Source organism: Phaenicophaeus curvirostris, chromosome 4, assembly GCF_032191515.1.
Source record: "Phaenicophaeus curvirostris isolate KB17595 chromosome 4, BPBGC_Pcur_1.0, whole genome shotgun sequence".
In the NCBI taxonomy this organism is placed as follows: Eukaryota; Metazoa; Chordata; class Aves; order Cuculiformes; family Cuculidae; genus Phaenicophaeus; species Phaenicophaeus curvirostris.
The window spans coordinates 53,270,920-53,298,115 of record NC_091395.1 but is presented as its reverse complement, the minus strand read 5'-3'; the positions used below and the strand labels follow the sequence as shown (position 1 = coordinate 53,298,115).

General features: G+C 45.7%; 1 protein-coding gene and 2 pseudogenes across 1 annotated transcript; 1 reads left to right on the top strand and 2 right to left on the bottom strand.

The window, feature by feature from the left end:
* Nucleotides 1-2,401: 2,401 nt before the first annotated feature.
* Nucleotides 2,402-6,625, top strand: UCHL1 (ubiquitin C-terminal hydrolase L1). Its single transcript, XM_069854903.1, has 9 exons — nt 2,402-2,536; nt 2,618-2,629; nt 2,838-2,966; nt 4,056-4,206; nt 4,868-4,953; nt 5,029-5,076; nt 5,442-5,511; nt 5,880-5,938; nt 6,207-6,625. The coding sequence occupies exons 1-9, from the start codon at nt 2,504-2,506 to the stop codon at nt 6,291-6,293; spliced, it is 675 nt and encodes a 224-aa protein (XP_069711004.1). The 5' UTR covers nt 2,402-2,503; the 3' UTR covers nt 6,294-6,625.
* Nucleotides 6,626-24,505: 17,880 nt separating this feature from the next.
* Nucleotides 24,506-25,312, bottom strand: LOC138720388 (kinectin pseudogene; annotated as a pseudogene).
* A 48-nt stretch (nt 25,313-25,360) lies between these two features.
* LOC138720187 (kinectin pseudogene) lies at nt 25,361-26,170 on the bottom strand (annotated as a pseudogene).
* Between the last annotated feature and the right edge of the window lie 1,026 nt (nt 26,171-27,196).

Sequence of the window (27,196 nt, the reverse complement as noted above, 5' to 3'; positions counted from 1 at the left end):
AGAGATAGGATTTGTCTTGCTATTCTCAGCTTTCTCTTTTACAGGCTGCAAGATGTGTGCTTTGCCATCCTCTCAGAGGAACCGCATGCAGTCTCTCCTACGTTTGTATCAGGAGCCATTAGCATCATCCTTGCTCATACAAGTTGCTTTGCTGTACTTGCATCTTACAGTGCATTAAGAGTTGATCACAAAAGGAAAGGTAGTCAAAGATACTGTCTACAAAATAAATATTTTGGGGCATTTTTAGCTTGCTTATGGGTATTGATGATTGTTTTCAGCTAAAATCATAGAATCACCAGGTTGGAAAAGACCCACCGGATCATCGAGTCCAACCATTCCTATCAAACAGTAAACCATGCCCCTCAGTGCCTCGTCCACCTGTGCCTTAAACATGTCCAAGGAAGGTGACTCAACCACCTCCCTGGGCAGCCTCTGCCAGTGCCCAATAACCCTTTCCGTGAAAAAATTTTTCCTAATGTTCAGCCTGAACCTCCTCTGGCGGAGCTTGAGGCCATTCCCTCTCGTCCTGTCCCCTGTCACTTGGGAGAAGAGGCCAGCTCCCTCCTCTCCACAACCTCCTCTCAGGTAGTTGTAGAGAGCAGTAAGATCTCCCCTCAGCCTCCTCTTCTCCAGGCTAAACAACCCCAGCTGACAGTAATTTACTGTGAGCCTTCTCCCCCTCCTCCCTGAAAAATCTTTGTACAGTGTGTACCGCTCTTCCCTTTACCGTGATAAACCAAATCACAGGACACCTCAGGCTGGAAAGGCTGTCAGGATGTCTCTAGACTAACCTCCTGCTTAAAACAGAGTCAGCTACAAGATCAGCCCAGGTTGCTCAAGGTTTTACCCTGTCTGGAAACATCCCAGCTTTGCATATAAAACACAAACTCTTGCTATCCTGACTTTTCACTGAGACTTGTTACGGGTAGAACCAATGTGACACTGCATCTTGACCCTTTTATGGCCATATTTCAAAGATCCAACCATAAGCTTCTTTTCCTAGGAGTTCATTGCAAACTCAGCAGGGTTGATAAATGGGTCTCCATTTAAAAAAAATGCGTGCAACCTGCTTGTGTGAATGATTCCCCACAGTGCAGCAGATAAATTAAATGTTTGAAATTAGGCAGGTACTTAGAAATTTTGCCTCACTGGGGTCCAAATTACTCTCTAACAGGGTGGAAAACCAAAAGAAGAAAGTCATCGAAACAAACAGACTGCAGACATTCAGCTGACTATGTTGTTCAGTATGTGCATTGTTTGAAAGACAACTGCGAAGCGTCTCTCGGTTATCCACAAGGCTGCCGTCTGGCTGTTTACCAGCGAAATCTGTGAGGCTGTTTGGACTCCACATGATTTCTAATACTTCAGGTAGCCTGGTTTCATTTCCTAGCTCAGAGATGTTCTATTCCAATGGAGAAATTGCCGGCTTATGAATAAAAGATAAAAAGCCCGATGTTTTATGGCCAACTTCATTGGACGGGTTAGGGAATTGCTTCAAACTGGTGAAGGGGCTGGAGAACAAGTCTTACGAGGAGCGGCTGAGAGAGCTGGGGTTGTTTAGCCTGGAGAAGAGGAGGATGAGGGGAGACCTCATTGCTCTCTACGACTACCTGAAAGGAGGTTGTGGAGAGGAGGGTGCTGGCCTCTTCTCCCAAGTGACAGGGGACAGGACAAGAGGGAATGGCCTCAAGCTCCATCAAGGCGAGATTTAGGCTGGACATTAGGAAAAAATTCTTCACAGAAAGGGTCATTGGGCACTGGCAGAGGCTGCCCAGGGAGGTGGTTGAGTTCCCTTCCCTGGAGGTGTTTAAGGCACGGGTGGACGAGGTGCTAAGGGGCACGGTTTAGTGTTTGATAGGAATGGTTGGACTCGATGATCCTCTTCCAACCTGGTTATTCTATGATTCTATTCTATGAAACTGCAGAAATGCCATCAGCAGACAAGTGAATGGATATCAGGAAAAAAAAAATTCAGAGAAAGGATCATCGGGTGCTGGTAGAGGCTGCCCAGGGAGGTGGTTGAGTCCCCACATCCCTGGAGGTGTTTAAAAGACGGGCAGACGAGGTGCTGAGGGGAAGGGTTTAGTGGCAGATGGGAGTGGTTGGACTCGATGATCCAAGGTCTTTTCCAACCTGGTGATTCTGTGATTCTCTGACTTTCGCGACGGTTTTATCGTTCTCCCGAAAGGCTACACACACACAACCCCGGTGCCGGACGCGGCCCCGCCGCCCCCCGCCCGCGGCTCCCCCCGCCGGGCCCGCAACGGGGAAGGGCCCCCGAACCCCAGGGGCCTCCGCGCCCCTCCCCGCGCCCCCCGCGCCCCCCGCGCCCCCCGCGCCTTGGTCGCGCCCCGCTCCTCCCCACCACCCCCACGCGGCGCGGAGTGGGCCAGCCCGCCCCTATATAAGAGCCGGGTGGGCGGCTCCGCGTCGCAGCGTCGACGGCAGCGGGTGGTCGCGGGGGATTTCGTTTTGCCTGGGGCGCAGCCTTCCTCCCGCAGCCATGGCCTGGCAGCCGATGGAGATCAACCCCGAGGTGCGCGAGGGGCTGGCGGGGGGCCGGGGGCCGCCGCGTCTCTCCCGGCGCTCACCTTTTATCCCTCTCATTGTCTTCCAGATGCTGAACAAAGTGAGTCTCCGCCGCCGCCGGCCGCGGGCGCCGCCCTGTCTCCGTCCATCGCTGCCGGGCTGGATCCGCACCTGCGCCTCGCCGGGCGGGGCCGCCAGGGGGCGCCGCGGGGCCGCGCGTTGTGCTGTGTCACCGGGGCGGCCGCGGGGAGGGGGTGCGGGGTTCGGGGTGCGGGGGGGGCAGGAGGTGACCGCTGTGCCCCGTACAGGTGCTGTCCCGCCTGGGGGTGGCTCCCGGCTGGCGTTTCGTGGACGTGCTGGGCTTCGAGGAAGAGGCGCTGGGCGCCGTCCCGGCCCCAGCCTGCGCGCTGCTGCTGCTGTTCCCACTCACCGAACAGGTAGGCGGGGGTGGCGGGGTGGCCGCTGGGTCCCTCCCGGTGCGCCCTCTGGGCTGGAGGCGGCACCTGGCTGGGTGCAGGTGACCAGCCTGCCCCCCCCCCCCCCCCCCCCCCAAAGGGCTGCGTGGCCGCAGGTGCCGCGCGAGGCTTGTGCTCCCACCCCAGGTAAGGGGGCTGGGCTGCACCTGGCCCCAGTGCCCCTGGAGAATAAAGCAGGTAAATGCCAGCAGCAGCACCTGTACCTGCTGGTAGCGCTGGCTGCTGCCAAGAGTGTGTCTGTGTCATCTCTGCAGATGTCAGACGGTTGGGGCTGGGTTGGGGTTGCGCTGGTGGAGTGGTGGGTAGTGTGTGCTGGGTGCTCAGCCCCAGCCTCCAAATAGTCTGAACCACAACGAATTAACCAACGTACCAGGGCCTCTTACATTTTGCTTCATGTTTATCCCTCAGGCTGAGACACACGTAGCCTAGAGAGCGAGCAATTCTGTTGCCATGCTGAATCATTCCGTCTGGGGGGAGGTGTGCAGAATTACTTCTGTAATGACACATTTAGTCCAATTGATACCTAGGAAGTAGATGGGGAGATCGACTTTAAAATAAAGTATATTTAGCTAGTTGTTTAGATTGAGGGGTTTTGCTTTTCTGTTATTATGGGTTTTATGCTTATCTGTATGTTGCTGTAATGGGGCGGGGTTCATGAAGGGGAATGGTTTAGAGATACAAAGGCAGACTGTTGCGGAGACAAGCTGAATAGTCTCATTAAATGGGCTGAAATGGTTGGGAGAGAATATAAAAGAGCCTATGCATAACGTGATTTCCCACCTCAAGCCATTTTCAGTGTACAGAAGAAATGGAGAGGCTAAGAACAGCGCCTTTGGGTATGACTGAGTCATGCAGGTAGTCCATTAAGACTTGGCCTGCATCCAGCGTAGATAAATGATGCTTTACCAGACCTGTGCCACAAAGATGATTTTCTGGGTAAATCTTTGTCAAGTTCTGGTGTTGGTTGTCCTGCACATCTCATTTGCCTAGTGGCTTATACAATAAAAAGGCACTGCTGCAGCGAGATGCTTAACGGTTACATGTTTACAGCATGAGAACTTCAGGAAGCAACAGACTGAGAAAATAAAGGAGCAAGAAATCAGTCCCAAGGTGTATTTCCTGAAGCAGACAGTCAGTAACTCCTGTGGAACAATTGGTCTGATACATGCAGTTGCTAATAATAAAGACAAACTGAAGCTTGGTGAGTATGAATGTTGTGAAGTGCTTCAGTTTCTTCTTTTTTTTTTTTGGCAGAGGAAAATGGGTGGGTATGGCCTGTAGGACACATGAGGTTTTCATGCAGGCCAGGTCAAGTCTTGCTTTACTGCTTCAGTTCAGTTGGCCTTTCAGCTCTTGAAAAGGGGCAGTTGGTCTCAGCTGCTGCTTGATTTGCTGAGGGGAATATACTTTGACTGCCATCGGGTAGCTGGGGAATTGGTATCCTGGTGAGTAGCGCAAGATGAAAAGGGCACATAAGACAAAGTTTGATTAGGAAGAATCCTGTTCAGAAGTGGCTGTTGGCATGGATGTTGATGTTGACTGAAGAGAAAGTTCTTGGTTCCATTTATGTCGAATGTAGAAAGATGTGCTTAGAGTAGCCTATAAATCAGTCTAAAAGCGAAGTCCAAGACAACCATCCAGAGTACCCTGAAGTGCTTGAACTCTGGCTGTTTGTGAACTGTTAGCTAGTCCATCTAGCCAGAAGTTACTGATGTGGTAGTTACACTTACGCTTATACTAGAAATTATTTCAGGATACATGCGGTCATCTTATAGTGCAACAAGCATTGCTTGTTGTGGACTGCATCTGAACTGTAACTGATGTTCTCTATACTGAATAAAATACTTGATCATCTTATGCAGATGAGGGGTCTGCCCTGAAGAAGTTTCTTGATGAAACAGCTGATCTGTCACCTGAAGAGAGAGCTAAGCATTTTGCAAATAATAAGGTACATGAACTATACGAACTGCTGACAGCTATTGGCTCTTAAGGATGTAGTAACCTATATCTGCTTTCTCTTAAGGCTATACAAGAAGTCCACAACTCTGTTGCACAAGAAGGACAATGTCGGGTAAGATAATGTGCAACATTTTGGGAGAAGGTGTACCTTAGGGTGGCATAGCAGTACAGGTTTTTGTCTGGCAGATAGCTGTTAAGAGCTTATGAGGGAGGAAATGTCTCATGGGTGAATGCTTGTGTGGGGGTTTCTTCCTCAAACATGGATTGGAAATTTGGGTTCAGACCCAGTCTGAAAATGTGACTGTACATTATGATTTCTCATGCTTGACCTTGAAGTCTTGCAGAGATCTCTTCAGCTCTACTTCTTAGTCCTTTGCTATTGCTTTGTTGTTGACATCTCTTTCCTGTAGTCATAAGTCAGGTTTGCAGTATTAGAATTCTTTCATCTAATGAATGTATCTAATATTTTTTCCTAAGATTGAGGACAACAGTGTGAACTTCCATTTCATCCTGTTTGTCAATGTGGATGGACATCTCTATGAATTGGGTAAGGTCCCAAGAAATCTGCAATTGGACTGGGCCTACTACACAGCACTGCTGGGAGCTCAGGCTAGACACTTGGTGCTAGTTAAGCTGTTCACTGAGGCAGTCAAAGCAAATACAGTAATCTTTTATCTCCACTTGAAGATTTTACCTGAACATGGGTTGCTCTGAAGGTCTAGGCCCCCTTCTAAAGTATGTCGTGTCCTCTAGAGCTAGGAATACTTAGTCCCCTTCTAACTCAAGCTATACACCTAATTTCTTCTGACCTCCCAAGTATCTTAATGTGCGTAGTTGTCTTGGGCCCATTATGCTCAGTTCTGCTAGTTATGAAGTAATATGAAGTACACTGAGTGATAGGACTTTCTCTCACAGATGGGCGCATGCCATTTCCTGTAAACCATGGCACGAGCTCAGATGACTTGCTGTTGAAGGTAAGACTTTTGATTTGCCGCTTCTTTCCCAGAGTAAGAGGCATGCATTCAGTATATAGTGGCTCTAACTACTTGCTCTACAAGTTAGAGCTGCTTATATCATGGTAACAAGGTAGTATTGTGCCGCAGACCAAGATATGTTATTTATTAGCTGGTGCTACAAGATCTTGTGACTTGGTGGAACTCAGAGTGGAGCTGCAAAGTTTTGGTCTCTATAGAAAGTATATTCTGGTAGTCTAAAAAGGTGTGTGTTTTTTTTTCTTCCAAGGAGTCTGCCAAGATCTGCAGGCAATTTACAGAACGTGAAAAAGGAGAAGTTCGTTTTTCTGCTGTGGCTCTCTGCAAGTCTGCCTGAGACAGAAGAGATGCAAGGAAAGCAGTCTAATAGCACACCAGTAAATGCAATCTAAAATCCAGTGCTTCAGTACTTGTTAAACACAGCTGTTCTGGTAACTTAAATTGTTTCCACTTGCTATACACAAGAGCCACATCGCTGAGCTTATGCTAAAGGGTGAGCTCAAGTTTTAATGTGAACAGTTTGGACACATGAGATGTCTTTAAACTCTTTTTCACATGTTAAGTAGAAAAGGCTGAACAGGGCTTGTTTGATCTTTGTCATGTTAATTGAGCTGTTGGTTGATATTTCTTTGTCCTTAATGAGAATAAAATGTTCTGCTGGAAGACTTCTATGGACTTGAAGTGATCACTAACTTTCTGGGAAAGGAGTTAAGTGTGCCATCCTCTAAACGTTATTTTGAAAGGATCCTCAAAGTTTTCCTCTGAACAAAAAGTTAATGTCCTCCTCTGGTTAGGAGGATGATTGAGTTTTCTAGTGTCCTGAAGGCCTCCAAGGCTGGAAAGATGCCCTACTGTCTCTGCATAACATATTCCAGTGCTGCACTACCCTTCTGGTAAAGCTTTACCTAATGTCCAGTCTGAAACTTTCAGCTGTAGTTTGCCAGCCTGAATGCATTTATTTTGGTTTGGGGGGGGCGGGGTAAGGATGACAAATGCTTAAATGTCAACTTCAAGTTATCTGCTCTTGAAGAGAGGCTATTTTGTATTAATGCTACAAGCAAAAGAAAGCCTCAGTTTGTTGGTGTTTTCCCTTAGTTTTTTTTCCCCACTTGTGGTTAAAAGAAATCTGCTGGCTAATACTGAACACAATCCCCAGATAAACACACACTGGTTATCAACTTGAGATTGTGTTAGCAGAGCCCCTTTCAAGGCCTTCCTAACTGTGTATTCCAAAATTACTTAAAGGACAAAACTGCACTACATGAATTTTTAACAGCCAGGTGAATTTTCAGGTTCAAGGGGAAGGAAGATTGTTAAATGCATGCTAATTCCTTGGCCCCAGCTTGGTGACCCTTCTGTGGAAACTGATGTTACCTTAGTCTAGCTGCTATTGATCTGGATTTCCTTGCTCTGGTAGCTGCAAGGAGAGAGAAAAGCTTTCAAGTTTAGCCTTTATTCTAACGCATTATGTACTACTCTGTGCCTGCTAGCCATGTTGCTAGGTGCCAGGTAACTTAAGATTCTTAGGTAGTCACTGGTACCCAGTCTGTGCTGCAAACTTCTGGCTTTTGGGATTTCTTTGAAGAGTAATTCAAAATACAGCCTTTGAATAAAGCTATGCATGGTCTGAAGGTGTTTGGTACTGGGCCGCCTTATGGCGTGCAGGGGTTTGCAACACATATTCAAATAAAGGATTAGCTAAAGCTCAGAGTGCTTCAGTTCCAAAAATGAGTGTCTCTTGCTTTCTATTAGCAGGGAGGTAGAAGCTATGTGATGAGGAGAGGTCTTGTTAGATGTCACATGCTGTAGTTTACAACAGCATCTTATTCTGCTTGTTAGTGGAAGTTATCCCAGGGTGGAGATGGGCCTCCTGGGTCATCTACTGCAGCCTCCTGCTCCAGCACAGCCTTAGAGCTGTGCCTGTGGCTCAGGCTGCTTAGCAACAAGGGCTACAGGAGAGGAAATGTATCTGGCATGAGAGCAGGAGTATTGATAGAAAGAGCAGTGAAAATCAGATACAGTAGGAGGAAGGGGAGGGGAGGGGAGAGGAGAAGGCAGAGCCCAGCTGACTATATGCCATACCTGGGTCAGAGTGCCATTGCCATTTCAAGGTCATTGCTGAGGGTACCTGCCTTAACTGCGTGCATGCACGGTTACACAGGCAGTCAATGCTGAAGTAATCTCAAAAGTACTTTCAGATACCACTGTATTTTTTTTATGGTGATTGTAGCAGTCACGCATTTCTGGTTTTGTTTTTTTTCTTGTTTTGATTTAGCAATATGAATGTCTAGTGCTACTGAAGTTATTTTAGTGTTTCATAAAGTTTTTCACTATTCTGCACAAGCCTCTGAATTAAGAATCTACTGAAAGGCAATATTTGAATAATTTTGGCCTTATGGAAAAACACAGGGAAAGGGTTGTGACAGACTTTTCTTATTTTCTCACCTTCTGGTCCTAGGTATATCTTCAAAGGATGGCAATAAAAAAAACAACTAAGGAATGAATGTTATTCATTGACTTCTGTTTAACATCACAAGTAAGGCTGTTTTCCCCTATTACAATTACCACAGGGGTCTGGCAAGCAGCTAGGCTGTGTTCCAAAACAGTCTGGGTAGAAAAGTGAAGATGAGTTGCTGAGGATGGTTAGGATGTGGGGAGCTGGGATGAGCTTGCCTCAGATGAAGTAGGTCTCAAACAGTGTGTGAGGATCTGTAAGCTGAATAGATTGAAGCTTTTGCCATACGAATGGTGCAGCTCTGCCAGATGCGTTATTGCATTCAGAAGGAAAGTCTCACAATATGTGGAAACGTGTATGTGCCACATCAAGATCATATAGATAAGCTGTAAATAGAAAAGATAGATGTTCTAAAGTCATATCAGGTGTGTATAATCTCAAAAAAATGCTTTTTTATGTATATTTTTCATCTGGTTTGACCTACTTGCAAGTTTCTGAATTTTAATATTTGCTTGTTGTTTCACACTTTAGCAGAAGTGTTTGGACTGAGATGTGCGATTATCTGTAGGCATTTTGTAGAGTGTTATGAATCAAAACATTGTTTTCATGAGAAGATGCTCTCTGATAGTTTAGTATTTTCTGTTGGTCACATCTTATCTGAAGGGAGGCTCATTCTGTTTCTTGTCCCTGCTTGTTTTTTCATCTCTGAATTTTTGTGTGGATTTTTTAAATCTATAGTTCCATATGGAACTGTTAGCCTTCCTTGATTTCCCATGCATCCTTCTCAATTCAATTAGCTCTTTAGACTCTCTTAATTTCTCATTAAAACCCTATGTGTTTTTCTTGATTTTTACCCCTGATGTTTCACTATGACAGTTACTGAGAAGAGCAGGAGCTTGTGAAGCCTGTTTTGTTTTATGCCTGCGCTGAGAGAAATGTATGACTGGCTGTTCCCACTGCCAGTCTTTCAGATATGTGAGGAGACTGTTGAGCAAATTATTTAATTTGTATTAATGGGTTCCTGCCATTTTGTGCAGCCTTCCAGAGGTGGACTTTCAACAGTTAATATATAGAACTATCCTTAGAAATAACTGAGAAAACTTTAAGAGTCTCAGGCTTATCTGTTCAGACCTGCATATTGCTAATTTAAAAATGTCTCTAGGGCTGACGGTGTACTATCTATCATGTTCTTAACAGAGTTCTCTGCAATGTTAAAAGCTGTAGTTAACCTGTTCTGTAGGTGGCAGCATTGGGAAACTTTCAGCAACAAGTCTGATTTAGGAGACACCAATGCAAAATGGATCCAGGCACAATTTTATACGTCCATATATATGTACTGTTAAGTCTAAGGGTAGTCCTGCTGCTTTCAGGAGGACCGCTCACATGCTTAGGCACTCTTCTGATTGCAGAGCCAAACATCCAGTCCTTAATTTAATCACAGGTTAACTTAGGCGTGATGTAATGTACAAAGCCTCTTGCACATTTCAATAGCCTTTGGCTTAGGACTGAAGCCTGTTTGCTGCTGATACAGCACCACACCACCTCTTTGTCCATTATATACTGCTGTACAATATATGCAGTGCTATTTCTATTCTTAATAGGATTCTTAGAGGTGAAAGGGAGGAAGTAATAAAAGAAAGAACATAAATAACAGTAGCAGCATCCAGGTTTTGATGCACAGACTAATTTATCAATCTATAAATATTTAAGGTGGACAAATAAGTAGCTGGAAAAGAGAACTAGACATACTATAATAGTATCCTCTGCCTTTGATGGAAAGGCACTGGGGTTTTCTAGGGGCCAGTCCCATCAGACTGTGCTGATTGTAGGGAGAAAACAAGCTGGCAATAAAACTTGAAGTCACAGGATCTGTTTACTGATGCTGCTGATGGCTGAGAAGAGGCTCATGACAGGACTGCAGCTCAGTGAGACTGGGAGCAAACAAGATCTGGGAAAAGATGCAGCCAAAAACTGAGTAACGGCATTATAATTCCTTTGTGACCGAAGGAATTAAAATAACACTTGTTTAGTAATTTCTGAATTCTTGCAAAGGGTCAAATTGAGTTAGAGGGAGTGGTGGACATTCCAAATTTTTCAAACCCAAGGGATCTCAAAAGATGAGAGGATGAGACTAGGAGAAACCTTGTAGAGTTCAACATAGTGAGGTGCAGAGCTTAGAACCTGGTTAGAGGCAGTACATCTCTCTGTACAGGCTGGGAGGCAACAGGCTGAGTTGCAGCCTGGCTCTACAGACCATGGGGGTTATGGCAAGAGCCAAATTGAATATAAGCCCATGTGTGGTCTTCATGAGTAAGGCAAATAGTGAGCTGTGTTGGGAGCTATATTGAGAGGAGTGAGGCCAGCAGATGGAGGGAACCATTATCCATTTCTGCTTGGCACTGGTGAGGCTGCACCAGGAATAGTATGTCCAGTTATGGGTCTCCCCCTCCCAGAGTCCAAGAAGGGCACAGAAGAATCTGGAGAGAGTCTAGCAGAAGCCTACTGGGGCAGCCAGAGGCATGGAGCTTATGGTCTACAAGGAGATGTTGGTGGAGCTGGGCGTGTACAGTCTGGCACGGATGAGACTAAGGGAGGATCTAATTGTAGCCTACAACTACTTCAAGGGCAGCTGGAAGATGACAAAGCCAGTTTTTTTTTTCCTTGGTAGTAGGTATATCAAAGGGAAGTAACCACAAATTACAGCTTAGAGAGTTCAGTTTGGGACATTGGGAAAGTAGAAGAGTACTTAACTGGGAAGGTAGTACAGTATTGGAACAAGGCATTGGAGAAAGGGGGGCATCTCCATCTTTGGGAGTTTGCAAAGGACCAGGATTTAACAACCAGTTTTTGTTCTACAGCATGAAAAATTGAAGCAGTGATCAGTGTTGCTCCAGCCTTGGTAATGGAGTGCTGTGCTCCCTGATGAGGAGTGAGTCTCCTCGCTGTGCCATGCATGGGAAAGCCATTCCCTGCAGGAAGAGCTGGAGGCTGATGCTGCCGACTGCTGTTTTTCTGCTCTGGCTGGGGTTGGAGGACAAGGATGGCTGCAGGGACAGCAGCTAACACATCTAGGAGGAAGCGCAGGTTTTATCACTGGTAGGAGGATTATCTCTTCACAAACAGTTGGGGAAAGTGGATTCCGGGGGCAGATCTGAGGGAGGACTTCCACGAATCAGAAGCAGAAGTATGAGTCGTCCTCCTTAAGGATATGTGTAACATCCCTCGAGGTGACAGGGAACCCTACTGGGAATGAGGTGCAGGACATTTTCCCCTGATAGGGAAAATGGAAAAGTGATAGAATTCCTGCATGTTTTCCAAAGGTTATCTTCCCAGAAATACCATAGACAACATGAGTTGGTTTAATGAAGCTTCCTAACCCCTTGAAGAATTGTTGTGCATTAGAAATGTAGTTCAAAATGAAGCCTAGTGCACAAGTAATGAGCTGCATAGAACTGATTTGAAAATCTCTTATGTACTTTTTCCTTAGATTAGTTTCAGATGTGGTTAGCTGACATTGCTAGGCCAGCAGCAAGGCAAAAAAAGTGAGGAGATGCGCATGATGTTGGAGGAACGAGACTGGGCAAAGGTATGTCAGCGGGTTTAGCATTTCAAGCAGGGTACCATAAAAAAATGAGACAGTCAATTCCATTGCTTAAGAACACTCAATACCAGAAAGGTATTATTACCTGCAGCATCATAGTGAGACTGATTAGCATTTTCCTTTCAAGTCTTTATCCATGTACATGTTAATGTCTTACCAGAACAGCTTTCACTTTTAATAAATGGAGAGTAGGAGAAATGCAGTTTTACTGTCCCCACTTTGCAAGTACAAAACTGAGACATAGATCTAGTGATCTGCTTATGGTGATATTTGAAATGGAAGGCAGTCAGAATGAAAACTAACTTTATAACTACCTGTGGGGGTTTTTTTTACAGGCAGAGTTTTATATTTACACTAATTTGGCTTTGGGCCTGAGTTAACATACCCTACCCCTTAGCATGGTGTATTAGCTAAAGCTCAGTGTTAGGCTAACCACAACTTGATTGACTTGGAGAATGGTCAGGTGAACTCATGTCTGTCTGCAAATGAGAGTCTGTATTGGCACGTAGTCTCTTGAGTTCCCTTCTAACACCTCAAGATATTTCTCCAGTAGAATTTTATCGCATCATGATTCAAGAAATGTTACATTCTCCTTCCTTTCCCTTCTCCCATTCCACAAAAATATTTAGCAATACTAGGAAGTTGAGGAATATGCATAGACTTAAAATCTAGATGGTTACAGAAAATAGGCTGATTGCAGTATTTGGGCTTTCTGATAAACAGCAGTCAAGTGGCAAACTTGTTGCCACATTCCAGGTGGTTTTATGGAATGATTTGAAGAAGTGTTGATGAAGGAACAAGATTTTTCAGAGAGCAATATCATCACTTGGCCACCTTGATGCTTTCCCTGACTTTTACCAATCATTCCTTCTCTTTTTACTGAAAAAGGGACCTGAAGGTCCAGTCATGTCAATAAACAACATATTTGACGGGATCAATTCTTACTGAACAAAACAAGAGAAGGGGTTAGATACCAAGTGGCACATTTTTCCCTACTTCAGAAATCAGCTGTTAGAGGTTTCTGATGCAGCCCAATGCTATATACAGAGGTGGACATAATCTCCCTGAAGTATGAGACACGGTTGGGTACTTGGTTTTCAATTTTCTGTATCCTAGCAAGGCCCTTTGGCAACAAGTCATGAAGTAACTCCTGCTTGTGGTTTGAGAAACGATCAGCACAGGCAGGAGTGCTGACAAACTTTCCTGTAAAGCATCATGCATGTCTTTCATAAAAGGTGGCAAAATACTCTTAAATCATCTGGTGCATGTTCATGGCCCTGGCTCAGGCTGTGAGGCTTTAGGAAAGTGTTTCTGCAGGCACACAGTTGCTCTTTGGGGAAGTGCCGTGTTTCAGGGCAACAAGAAACTGCTGCTTATGCAGCTGGGGATCTTGCTCAACATGCTTTACATAAGTTACTTCATCTCTGCCATCCCATATACCATGGCTGCTGCAGGGATACAGGTTATTCAGATGACTGACATTAATCCTTTGCTTAGCTGTACTTTGGATGTTGATAGCTCGTGGTTGCCACTCCTGAAGCCTGTAATAGGAGGGAGTCGCAGGAGAGCCTGTGACCCATGTTTCCTGCTGGGAGTATCCTTGCTATGTCATAAACGGAGAAATACACACTCATTGACAGACTGAAAAACATAGGAAGAAATAAGTTTTAAAACTCTTCAGTTTTTAGAACTTAAAGTATTTCTCCCACGAGCAGCTAACATGCAGGTCTTCGGGTTTTTTCTAACCTATAGGCTTGGCTGGCATGTTTGAAAGGAGAGTCCACAAGTGCACTTGGCCCCTGTGAGGTACAATCAAAAGGTGACAAATAACGCTTCTCAATAAGTGAAACATTAGCTCCACAGCAAGGTTATTTTTGATACTGACATTCATTTGATATATGCATGTCAGGAACTGTCATTTTATCACTTCAGTAGTAGTCTCCATTAGGCTTGATTGGGCAGTGAGATGTTCTATGCTCAAATACACTATCTAAATTCAGCTGCTAGGCTGCAACAGGAGAACTTGGTTTTAATTACTACGTACTGCTTGGGCTCTGATTTTATGAAGTGCCTTGGCTCACGGTTAGTCCATGTTTCAACTGAAATCAAGCCTTTAGTTAGGCTTGAGCACATGGTTGAAGTTACGTATAGACTGAAGTGACTTCCTTAGTCAGACACTTGATGATATTTCCACATCTGCTTAGATTCAAAGCCTGATCTCATTCATCTGAGGAGGGCAAAAATCCATTTGCTGTCAAGTGAAGTCCCTCACTTGGTTTTTTTTTTCACTCTGGATCAGACAGGGAATTAGCAAACTGCCAATCCTTACAAAATTATGCCAATTCTACTACATCAAGCGGGACAGCTTTCCTTAGAATGAATAAACTTTTCCAAGATTTCACATCCTCACTCATCAGACTCCGTTTATTGCAGGAAATTACAGTTAAGCAGTATGAAGACTTTCTCTGACTAAATCCAGTGTTTATAAATTATAACCAGGCAGAAAATGTGAATCTCAACAATGTAGCTATAGTCTGAAGCATAAGTGTTCACAAGTTCAACTGCTTTCCCAAATATGTTTTACCACAGCAGTAACACGAGTTTGTATAAATAAAGTATAAATTTCTAGCATGTTTTCACACTGTAATATAATAGACAACATTTGTGTGTATTAGAAGAGTGCAGATCTGTGTGGGCTGTCTTGGCCTTCATTCTCAGACAGGAGATTTGGGGATTTTTCACCAGTGGTGACCACCAACAGAGCAACTTCCCTCTTTTTGGCTTTTGTATTTTTTCATAAGAATGCTGCTGGAAAGTTTCTTAAGAAATAAGATTTATAAAGCTTCTTAAGAAATAAAGCAATAACAAGTTGGGTATGATTTATCCAATCCCACATTATTCCTCATGTTTATGGCAAGATTCTTCCTTCTTGTATGTCCTCAGTCGGGCCAAGGTATACTTCTTGTTTAATTCATGTCATAACTTTATAGACATGATATGTGCCAACAAGTGAAGGAAAGGAGAGAGAGAAGAGAGCAGCAATGAAGGCAATGAAGGCCAGGACCAGTCACACAGTTTATCTTTAGGCTTTCTTGCACAGCCTGAACAAAATACTGAATAGACCAAGCTTCATTATTTTTATAGAATCATAGGACAGTTAGGTTTGGATGGGACCTTAAAGATCATCTAGTTCCACGGCAGGGACACCTCCCTCCAGATCAGGCTGCCCAAGGCCCCATCCAGCCTGGCCTTGGACACCCCCAGGGATGAAGCAGCCACAGCTTCCCTGGGCAACCTGCACCAGTGCCTCACCACTTTCATGGTGAAGAAATTCTTCCTAATGCCTAGTCTAAATCTGCCCCTCTCCACTTTATACCCATTCACCCTCATCCTATCACTACAAGCCTTTATGAATAGTCCCTCTCCAGCTTTCTTGTAGCCCCTTTCAGGTACTGGAAGGTTGCTATAAGGTCTCCTCTGAGCCGTTGCTTCCCCAGGCTGAACAACTCCAAGTCTCTCAGCCTGCCCTTGTATAGAAGGTGCTCCAGCCCTCCTCTGGACCCGTTCCAACAGCTCCACAATCCTTCTTATGTTGAGGATTCCAGAACTGGACACAATACTCCAGGTGAGATCTCACAAGAGAGGAATAGAGGGGCACAATTCTCTCCCCTGACCTGCTGGCCACGCTTCTTTTGATGCAGCCCAGGATATGGTTGGCCTTCTGCACTGCAAGCGCACACTGCCGGCTCATCGAGCTTCTCATCAACCACACCTTCTCTGCAGGGCAGCTCTCAATCATGTCATCCCCCATCGTGTACTGAAAATGCGGATTGCCCCGACCCAGCTGTAGGACCTTGCACTTGGCCTTGTTGAACCTCATGACGTTCTCACAGCTCCACTTCTCCAGTCTATCCAGGTCCCTCTGGATGACATCCCATCCTTCCGGTGTGGCAACTGCACCACTAATCTTGGTGTCATCTGCAAATGATGTATGTGAGAGATTTAATTCCTTATCCACATTGTGTAAAATATGCAGCATGCAACAGGGATCATCCTAACAGGGAGAATAATTTAAAAACTTTAAGTCTAAATAAGAAATCATAAAACCTAACCGCAGTCAATACATCCTGCTTGGTACTTCTTTAAAATGCTTGAGAGAGAGCTACTGTTCACAACATATTCACATATAAGAGAAAAAGGATTTGTTAGGAACTAGAAGAAGCTCAATTACTGCATTGAATTCAGGGAAAGTTTTTCATACACTGACTACTGGAATAGACTAGGTTTTAAATTCTAAGTTCAGAATTTCTAGGATTTAAATTAGGCTTTCAGTACCTACACCTGGTGCAGAGATAAAGGCTTTGACTATATTTTTTTGAACTCCTCTTTTTTATGGATGATTGCAAGTGATCCTTCCAGGTATTCCCCTAGAACACCACTAAAGTCACTTAACAATATCAACAGCAGTCAATGTATGGGGTGGAGTGCATGAACTATGGAACTTCCATAGTCAGGCCATGGCAGAGTGAGTGGTCAGCCCCCAGGGAAGAGGACCTCACCCCTCGACTCTACATGCAACCAAAGACAGTTAAACCAGGCATGACACTCAGCATTCCCATTTAGGACCAGCTTTAAAAGAAAAATAGCTCCACTGTGCACCGAATATTCAGCTTAATTTAAAAGGTTAGCACCCAGGAGAATTCTGTCCTATGACCTGGATAATACAGAGGCAAACCATTGTGTGACTGCATCTCTTTAGTAAATGTAGTTCCAGAGTCAGCAGTCTGCAAAAATACTCATTTTCAAAGCAAGCTTTCAGTGAAGCTTTCAGAATGACTTCTGTTTCAGGAGGGAAACACAGATGCAGGAACTAGAAAGGGCTTTCAGTGCCTGCTTGTTTATGTATTTATAGTCATTCTTATCTGGGGCAAAATAAATGCTTGTGCATATTTTATTTGCAAATAAAGCAAGAACAATAAAATCCATAACAAAGAAAAAGGGTACACAATGGTGCCCTTAAGAATCTGTCCCATGTATGTAATGTAACTAGCTGGAGGAAACCTCTGCAAATTCTATAAAACGTACTTTGTAATCTGTTAAAAAGGAAAGAAATCACCAATAGAATCATAGAATGGTTTGGGCTGAATGGGACTGAATCTAATTCCAACCTCCCCCTCCCTGTCATGAACAGGGACACCTTCCACTAGATCAGGTTGCTCAAAGCCTCATCTGACCTTGCCTTCAACATCTCCAGCGATGGGGCATACACAGCTTCTCTGGGCAACCTGTGCCAATACCTCACCACTCTCACAGGAAAAGCTTTCTTCTTAATATCTAATCTAAGTCTACTCTCTTTCAGCTTAAAACCATTACACCTCATCCTGTCACTGCACTCCCTGCTAAGAAGGCCCTCCCCAGATTTCCTGTAGGCCCCCTTTCAGTACTGGAAGGCTGCTATAAGGTCTCCCTGGAGCCTTCTCTTCTCTAGGCTAAAGGAGCCCTACTCTCTCAGCCATAATGTAGGAAAGTGCTCTGAAACATGTCATCTCTTGTAGGGAATTGTAACTGACCTTTCTACGTTGAAAAAGGAAAGGACACAAGAAATTTTTGGAACAGACTACTGGAAAAGGCTTCCTGAACTACAACCAGTGCATGCACAGGGTATTCAAGTGTACAACTGCTGCCCACAGTACAGATAGACACGTCTGTAGTTTCAGGGTTCATTTAAAACTGTAGCTAATCTGAAGAATGTTCATGGTCTGGTATGGTCTTTTTTTTCTATACAAATGTGCTGTGTTCTAAGATACAGATTTTGTGCTTGAATCAGTGGTGAGTTTCACTGCTGTCTTGTGGCTCAGATGTGCTTGGTTTGGAACATCTCTAAGTCTGCCAGTCTGGGAAGCCTTCAAGATGAGACACAGCAGATGGACAGGAGCAACCCAGGTCTGCATTGCTTCACAGCAGTCACACAGCATAAGCTATGCTGGAGTTCACCTGGCATGCAGTGATACACGGATTGTTTTCCAGAATGTAAGATACCCCCTCAATTCCTGTCAAATCTCAAAGGGCGATAGCTTCCCTCAATTGTGCAAAGAACACCTCTGCCCAAGAGAGTCCATGGAACTCTCATCTCAATGAGACATAATGGTTCTCATTGTCATGCCCCTTTTGTTGTGGCTATTAGCTCACTCTTCGCTACTTTCTACAGGCTGGTGGGCATTTAGAAAAAACAAATACTCACTTAGATGCTAGTCAGAGTAAGATATTAGTGGTGAAAGAACCACAGGTCTCTATTTCTGGAATGGCAGCATCTAGATTCTTATCTCTTCTAGTCAGACTTCTGTGGTTTAACAATGATTTCATTACCTCTCTGTAACAAAGATCACAAGCATTAGTCCTGCTGGCAGGCAAATTTTAATTCTCCCTCCTCATTCAAAATATTTCCCCTGAATCTAAAGTATCTAAGGATTTCAAAAAGATAACATAGCATTTTCTGTGTATACCAAATGAATTTTACAAGTACTTTTAATGGTAGAAGAATTAAAATTGTCTTTTTTAAAATTTGTTTTCATATTCTCCAAGGTGTTTTGCAATTAGGTATTTGCCAGTGTTGAAAATGGAAGCACAAGACACAAGAAATTCAAATCTACAGTGAAACTGGTTTTTTTCAATCTTATGAACTCCACAGATCTTTTAGATCTTGTTGTCTTCCACTTCTGGTTGCCAGGAGACGTGTGCCACACGGTGAGGTCACAGTGAGGGGACCCAGGCATCACAGTGACTAGAGGGCACCTGTTGTGGTGCTGCCCAGGCACCGAGGCTTCAGACGCCGCAGTCCTTCATCCCGCTGACAGGCAGGACTCAGTCTCGCTGGTCAGGGAAAGGGCCGAGGCTCAAAGCTGTACCCAAGCTCAGCAATGAGAGATAACATGAAGTCACCTGCAGCAGACTCATCCTCAGACCAGGAGGAACCAGACTGTGCAGGTTTACAAAGCGCCAGCCGCGCTTCTCCCTGCACCTTCCTCAAGAAGCTCTGGAAGATCGTCGTCAGCCGTCACTTCCAGTCAGTCTGGTGGGGAAACAATGGAAGCTGCGTGGTGATCGCAGAAAATCTCTTCCAAAAGGGAGTGCTGGGGAAGAAAGGACCCCACAAGATCTTTGAAACCGAGTGCATGGCAGACTTTATTGTCCAGCTTAGCCTGCATGGCTTCAACAAATTGGAAAGGGATGCTCGCGTCTCTCTCTCAGTTGAGGAGCTGCAAGCAATAACAGCAGCAGGACCATGTCTGGGCAAGGTAAGAGAGTTCCTCCCACACTACAGAATCCTAAGAAAGGTCGGTGGGGAGAGGGTCCCGTTCCGATAGAATGAACCTTTCCCAGGCAGCCAGTGAGGATGGGGATGGGAGCACATGGCCCAGTTTTGTCTCCGGGTCATTGTCAGGAATCCTCCATGCAGGAATTTGCAGGTGCAGAAGTGCTGACCGGAGGGATTTGGTTAGGGATGTGAAACACCATCACAGTCCCATCGCTCGGGGCTCTTTTGGTGCTCACTCTGCATCTGGCTGGACCAAGAGGTCCATTCTTCTGGTGGCATCTGCTGAACGATGACAAGAAACACCTCAGCATCACGTTATTCCCGACATGACCACGGCACGATGAGGGGGCTGAAAACCAGTGCTATTTGAGGTTCTCCATCAGTTCTCAGGCTTTGGAAAACTTTGTGTCTCTGCTCCCAGATGCTGAGAACTCCAGTGTGGTCATTCCTTCAAGAAGCTCAATTCAAACATTTGATTCAGCAGAACCTGGAGGCATCCAAGGTCCCAGGGAGCCCTTTGTCACAGCCATGCATGTCTTTCCTGATGCAAACGATTGACTGGGGAGTCTTGGTTTTGCCCTTTCGGAAAATGATGGCACTGACTCGTCTCCTTTGCGTTCTGCAGCTGCACTTCTTCTACAGCCCCTTCTTCCAGAGAGATCAGCCCGACCTCCTCAGGATGTGCAGGATGTGCGAGGAAAGCCCTGGGGAAAAAGAGCGAGCCCCGGCTGCGGCCCCACGGAGCCCAAGGAAGGGCGGCAAATGCACAAAAAAGACAAGAGGTGCTGCTCTGGCAACGGCAGGAGGTGCAGAGGAGGAGGATGGACCCCAGACCTGCGCAGCCTCCTACCTCAAAGAAACCAACCCGTGGGCTGACCCCGATGTCCCGAGCACCAGTGCTGATCCAGCCCCAGCCAAACGCCGCCGCAGACGCAGCCCCGATGGAGTCCAGGAGGCGGCTCCGCCTTCACCTCCACCCCAGCACCGCTCACCTCCTGCCCCACTCTTCACTGGGCCCCCTCCACGACCAGATTGGTGGCCCAATCCCGATGCTGGGCGGGCGCCCAGGAATGACCTGCTTCCATCCCGCCCTCCAGAGCTTGCGAGGGATGGACCACCAGCACCTGGTGCCGCTCCCCAGCCAACACCACCGCATCGCCCAGCTCCAATCTTCCGCCACTGCCCAACCTGCTTCTGCCCACCAAACCCCCGGGCTGCCGGCCAAGCGGATGGACGTTAGTCGGGGCCGCACTAGAAACAGCAGTGGTCTAGGGGAGGGAATGATGTTGTAGAGGTGGAAAGATGTTAGTCTGGGAATAAGTAATAAAGTATTGTATGTTCTTCTCAAAAATGCCTCCTTTCAAGTTGCCTTGTCCTGTCTCCGCTCTCACTGGTTACTCTCGCAACACACCATGTTGCCTTCAGGGACACGAAGAGTTTGTCCCCAGCCCGCAAAAGTCAAGGGCCCCATGTGCACTCAGCACAAACCAGCAAAATGACAACCTGGGGCTGCTCCGGCAGCTGCACCAGCACCCAGGGCCACTCCAGCCAAGGCAGTGCCCCAGAGATCTTGGGGAGCCCACATCCCTTCCTCCCCCAGGTCAGACCAGGACCAAGGGGCAGCAGGGCTGCATGGAGCACACTTCACCTCCTCCTGCCCATCCTATACATCCCCTCTGGGGATAACTACAGTCTCGCAGCTGGCAAAGACACAACATCCAATTTCTCCTCCCCTTATAGCACTGCTTGATTTTGGGAAGGTTTTGTTGGGGTTTTCACTCCTCTGGTGCATGTGGATGATGCTGGTTGTGGCTTTCCTGGTGGAGCCGCTAGGGAAGGAGCGGCAAAGGCTGGAATCACCCTCGCAGCACCTCATCCACTTGCACCTTCACACCCCAAACCCCGGCAGTGCACACAGACCCAATTGGCCACTGATTTGGGTGGCAATTAATTACCTGGGGTTTCTCTGCCGCTGCCAATGGACCAGGAAAGACCGGGAAGGGCCCCCCCCGTGCCGTCCCTGGCCACTCGCCCCAGGGATTTGCTGGCCATGGAGATGAGGGATGTCACCAGCAGCTATCCCCTCCCCACTGTATCTTCTAATTAAGACCAAACCTTGAAGTTAAAACAAAGTATTTTGCTCTGAAATGGATTTTGACGGAATGTATGGCTCCTGTCACCCTCTGGTCCCTCTCTCCTGCCGCCCCATGGACAGACCTCTGTGGGTGTGGGAGCCGGACCCCGAGTAATGATGAATCTCAATATGAGTATGGTCGTTCTCCTTTATTCGTAAACACAACAATCCTTATATACCTTTCCAACAGAGCATGCGCCAACGAACAACTTACAATTGGTCCAATTAAACTGTCCGCGCACCTTAAAGTTACAGGATTGGCTCAAGAGGGTTGAGCGCGCGAAAGAAGCTAGTCCGGCCGTTTCAGGGACTTTCCGGCGCTGAGTTCTGGGCTTTTGTTATGTGCTTCTCCCGGTCAACATACCGAGGAAGGCTTAAAGGGGAACGCCAGGTTTAATCCTGAATGTTGAACCCTGGATTGTTCACTGCTATTAAATCATATAGCCACCCTTCCACAACTCCCCCTTTTTGTTTTTTGAACAAGCCAGGCTTCAACATTACGTGCAACAACATTTTTTTTACACATAATATTACACAGCTAAAAAGTGCTGTCCCTAAAACAACCATTATCAACAACATTAGTCCAACTACAACAAGTACACAAAACATCAAGATAACAGACTTCTGATCTCTTCATTTATTCACTCGCATTGTCTTCTTGTGTTGGCAATTGGTCGCGTGCCATAGATGATTCTCGATAGGGTCGAATGCTTCCAGCTGGTACCCATTTTGGACCACCCTCTGTGGAAACACACATATATCCTCGACCATTGAATATAACAGCAACAGGTCCTTTCCATACCCCAGTTATCGGATCCCTATATAACACTCGAAAGCGAGGAATAGTTGTTTTTTCACTTAACTTTATACTCTGATGATGTATTACTACAGATGGCTCTTCTCTGTTACCCATCAAACACAAATAGTTCAATGTAAATAATGCCTTACTTAACCTCATTTGCGCATCCATGTTTTCCCCTTTCTGCTTTTGCAAATAATCTTTTAAAACTAGATGCATTCGCTCTACCAAGGCCTGTCCAGTAGGGGAATGCGGAATCCCTGTAAGGTGTCGAACTCCCCATTTAGACAAGAAGATCCTCGTCTTTTGGCTGCACTCTTAGAAATACCCATTCCAAGATGATAAATTCATCAAACCCATCTTTGTCAGTGGCATTACTATCCAGTAAGGTAGAGACTGTCTCCCCCTTTTTGTTTTGCCACTGACAAATGACGGCATACGGTGATTCTAAACCATTACACACTATAAATGAAATAGGTATATCTACGATTCGCCGAGATGACCAAGAAGTTTGCAATTTGCAAACAATTTTTTGCAACAGGCTATGGTGTTCTGCAGTAAGTTCGATCTCATGAGCTGGGTCCGCATTTCGTAATAACGCAGTCAGCGGGGCAATTTCGGTGTTTGAAATCCCGACACAGTTACGTACCCATTGAATGTCACCTAGCAATGTCTGTACATCTTTTACTGTTTTTAAACAAGTTTTGAGCTCTATCTTTTGAGGCCGAATTTGAGCATCGGTGATATGCCAACCCAAATATTTCCAGGGGCTTGATCTTTGTACCTTGTCAGGTGCAATAACAAGCCCTCTTGCTGCTAACATGTCTATTAAGGTTTTTAACGCCATGTCGCTAAAGGGTTGGTTGTCTCTTTTAAACTAGGGAATTAAACAAAAATAATTTCTAAAAAAGAGAGACCACTCCCAGATTCTTCTGGAGCCTATCCCTTTGGGACATGAAAACAAATCATTTTTCAGAATATACCAAATTTAAGATGATCTTTAAGGCACCGATTGCAACATTTATGGAAAAGGACATGTGAAAACAAAATATATTACAACATATTAATACAGTTGGAAAATTCTAATTGAATGTGAGGTCATGAGAGATGCTGTTATCTCCCTCTTTCCTTATCCGTTTTCTTGAATTACAGGAAAGGCTAAGTGCATAAGCCCTTCACTGTTATTTGGAGTCATCAAGTGTCCCTGCATTATAGTATCCTTAATGACCCCAGTCCATCGTGTACCTTGTGGCAAAGTTGACCGATTAGTAGACAAACAAGGTGGCAGAGTTTGTCCCTTTCTTTCTATTCGTATTTCCAAATCGTCAAGACGTTGTCAAACGGCTTGCAGTAGCTGCGTGGTAGCACCCACCGGCCGCCGAGCCCTCTGCCTTGCAGGCGGTGTTGAATTGCCAGATGAACCACTAGGTGGCGGCAGCGGAGGACAAAGGGGTGGCGGGGTGGGTGGCGCTGAAAGAGTCAGTTCCTCGATGGGAGGAGCACAAGGCCGACGTGGAGGAGGGCGCCAGAACGAGGGCGGCGACCGCAGCCAGCCGCCTCTCCCTGCCGCCGCACTGCCGCGTCCTCCTCAGTCGAACCGGAATCGCTCAAGGAATCAACTTTCGATTCGATCGGCTGTTGCGCGGTGATCCCGTTCCACTCCTCATCTACTTCATCCTCCCTTTTCAAGTCACTAACAGTTTTACACACAGTTCCTATCGTGCCTTTTACCGCAGGCAGCCCAAATAACCGCGAAATCGGACCTGGTTTGGCTGGAACCCTTTCAACGTTAGATACAGGTTCCAGCATCTGAATCGCTGCACAAGCTACCTCCCTTTCCACGTTCATCTCCTTTAATGTCTCTAAAACGAGACGCCAATCTGCACGGACGGCCTTAACCTCTTTTTGTTTCCTTTCGGATCCCAAAATAGTTTTGTCCCATAAGGTATCCCCGTAGTTTTGCCAGTCCGTGACCGAAAATATCGTATGCAGGTCTTCAAAATGACCCCATCTCTGACCTAACTGTATTAACCCTATTACCTGCTTTGCGGGTATATCATGCCCTCTCTTAGAGAGGATTCCCGCCAGCAGAGTGGCCGCAGCGTCTGTTTCCATAGCTGCGCCTAAGGGGTGAGTCGCGATCTCACTCCAGCATCTATCCTGCCCTTTTGACCCAGATAGTGCCTCCCTTAGCCGGTTCTTCCCAACCCCCTCCTCTCACTGCCTTCCAGCAGTCACGGAGAAATTAAAAAAGAGAACCTGAACCATCCTCTGCTACCAGATGTTGTTTCGACACCATTGTATCAGTAAGTTTGCTGTGCAAGCTCTGGATTTCATTGTCTTTGGCCACAAGCTTATTCTGCACATCTTGCTGTGCTGCTTCGTGTTCTGCTGTTCTTTTCCTGAGATAAGCCTGGATTTCTTCCCATCTTCTCTCTGCTTCTTGCTGCTGGACCTCTAGCTGAGCAACTGCCTGCTCGGCGTTCTTCTTCTGGAGCTCCTCTTGCTGCAGTTTGCTGTTCTTCTCTCCCAGCTCATTCACCAGGCGAGCACAATCCTGGCGCAGTTTGTTCAGCTCAGCCGACTGCTTGCTCTCCATTTGATTGGTAGAAGTACTGACAGCATCTCTCAGGATACCGTTTTCCTGCTTCAGGTGGCTTATTTCTGCCTCCATCTGCTCACGGAGTTGCTGGAACTTTATCTTCATCTGCTGAAATTCTTGGAAGCTAACGTGGATTTTGCTCTGGAAAGTGCTGTGCTCCTTTTCCAGCGTGTTGATGCGTTCTCGCATTTTTGCTGTAATCACGCCGTTCCTCTCCTTTTCTGCAACCAGCTCCTGGGTTAGCTGCTTGCACTGCTCCTTCGCAAGGGCTGCCTCCTCCTTCATCGCAGCGAGCATCTTCTCTTTGTCTTGTAGCTGTTGTACAGCTGAATCCGACACAGCCTTGCTAGCCTTTTGCAGGATGTCATGAAAGGCACTGGATTCCTCCTTTAACACCTCCACTATGTAACAGGCCTCGCCTTCGGTCAAGATCATGTTCTTCACGGACATTACAAAGTCTTTAAATTTCACTTCAACGTTCTCTTTATCCGTTTCATTCTAATGTTTCTTGCCACTGCTCTTATGGATCCCTTCGTTCACATTTTGTTTTGCTACTTCAACCGCTTCTCGCTTTTCCAAAGTGCCTGCGTCAGAATTATCCATCAAAGGAATGTAAGTAGTTGGTTGAATGAGAGGTTCATCCACCAAAACATTGTCAACTTTCTGCTTCTTTGCAGAGACTTTCTTCTTTCCTGACACGTTTTCTTGCTTTATCTCCTGGTGGAGCAGCACTGGGTCTTGCTTTTTGGCAGGAGATACAACAGAATCAGTCTTAGTCTCTTGATCATCCATTCCATTTTTCTGCTTCTTCTGCTCAGACTTCTTCTTAGGTGCTCCTGATTCAGATGGTGGAGTGGGCTGTTTTGTAACAGGGACTGGATCTACTTTCTTGCCTGAAGACTTGGATCCTTCTGAATCCCTAGTTACGTGATCATCCTGAACGGCCTTATGCTTCTTCTCCTTCTTCTTCCGTTCTCTAACACCAGTAGATGCTTCGGTCACGCTCAACGGAACAGGAGTAACATGCTCTTCATCCGTACTCAGGGCATCAGAGAGCTTAAAGTCCCGAGGTGTACTTTCAGAGTCAGACTCGTGGATGTTCCCATTCTGAGCTTCTTTCTTCTTATTCTTCTTCTCCGTTTTCTTTTTATCAGTCTTGGTAGGTGGAAACTTTAGGTCCCTTTTCTGTTTTGCAAGGACTTCATCATATAAAGTTTCTTTCATGGAAAGCCAGAAGAAAAGGAAGATGGCTACAATAACCACAAAAGGGACGAGGACGATGAAGTAGGTAGACTCGTAGAACTCCATTGTGCTTTTTCTTAGCTCTATTTTAAAAAAACGGGGCCGTGGGGCTCGCAGTCTCTACCTTACTGGATAGTAATGCCACTGACAAAGATGGGTTTGATGAATTTATCATCTTGGAATGGGTATTTCTAAGAGTGCAGCCAAAAGACGAGGATCTTCTTGTCTAAATGGGGAGTTCGACACCTTACAGGGATTCCGCATTCCCCTACTGGACAGGCCTTGGTAGAGCGAACGCATCTAGTTTTAAAAGATTATTTGCAAAAGCAGAAAGGGGAAAACATGGATGCGCAAATGAGGTTAAGTAAGGCATTATTTACGTTGAACTATTTGTGTTTGATGGGTAACAGAGAAGAGCCATCTGTAGTAATACATCATCAGAGTATAAAGTTAAGTGAAAAAACAACTATTCCTCGCTTTCGAGTGTTATATAGGGATCCGATAACTGGGGTATGGAAAGGACCTGTTGCTGTTATATTCAATGGTCGAGGATATATGTGTGTTTCCACAGAGGGTGGTCCAAAATGGGTACCAGCTAGAAGCATTCGACCCTATCGAGAATCATCTATGGCACGCGACCAATTGCCAACACAAGAAGACAATGCGAGTGAATAAATGAAGAGATCAGAAGTCTGTTACCTTGATGTTTTGTGTACTTGTTGTAGTTGGACTAATGTTGTTGATAATGGTTGTTTTAGGGACAGCACTTTTTAGCTGTGTAATATTATGTGTAAAAAAAATGTTGTTGCACGTAATGTTGAAGCCTGGCTTGTTCAAAAAACAAAAAGGGGGAGTTGTGGAAGGGTGGCTATATGATTTAATAGCAGTGAACAATCCAGGGTTCAACATTCAGGATTAAACCTGGCGTTCCCCTTTAAGCCTTCCTCGGTATGTTGACCGGGAGAAGCACATAACAAAAGCCCAGAACTCAGCGCCGGAAAGTCCCTGAAACGGCTGGACTAGCTTCTTTCACGCGCTCAAGCCTCTTGAGCCAATCCTGTAACTTTAAGGTGCGCGGACAGTTTAATTGGA

What these genes read in the sequence shown, in the direction of transcription:
- UCHL1 (XM_069854903.1), top strand. Translation starts at nt 2,504, where the DNA reads ATGGCCTGGCAGCCGATGGAGATCAACCCCGAG. An exon ending in TAAAGACAAACTGAAGCTTG is followed by an intron (nt 4,207 to 4,867) that starts GTGAGTATGAAT and finishes CATCTTATGCAG; the next exon opens with ATGAGGGGTCTGCCCTGAAG. An exon ending in CAGATGACTTGCTGTTGAAG is followed by an intron (nt 5,939 to 6,206) that starts GTAAGACTTTTG and finishes TTTTCTTCCAAG; the next exon opens with GAGTCTGCCAAGATCTGCAG.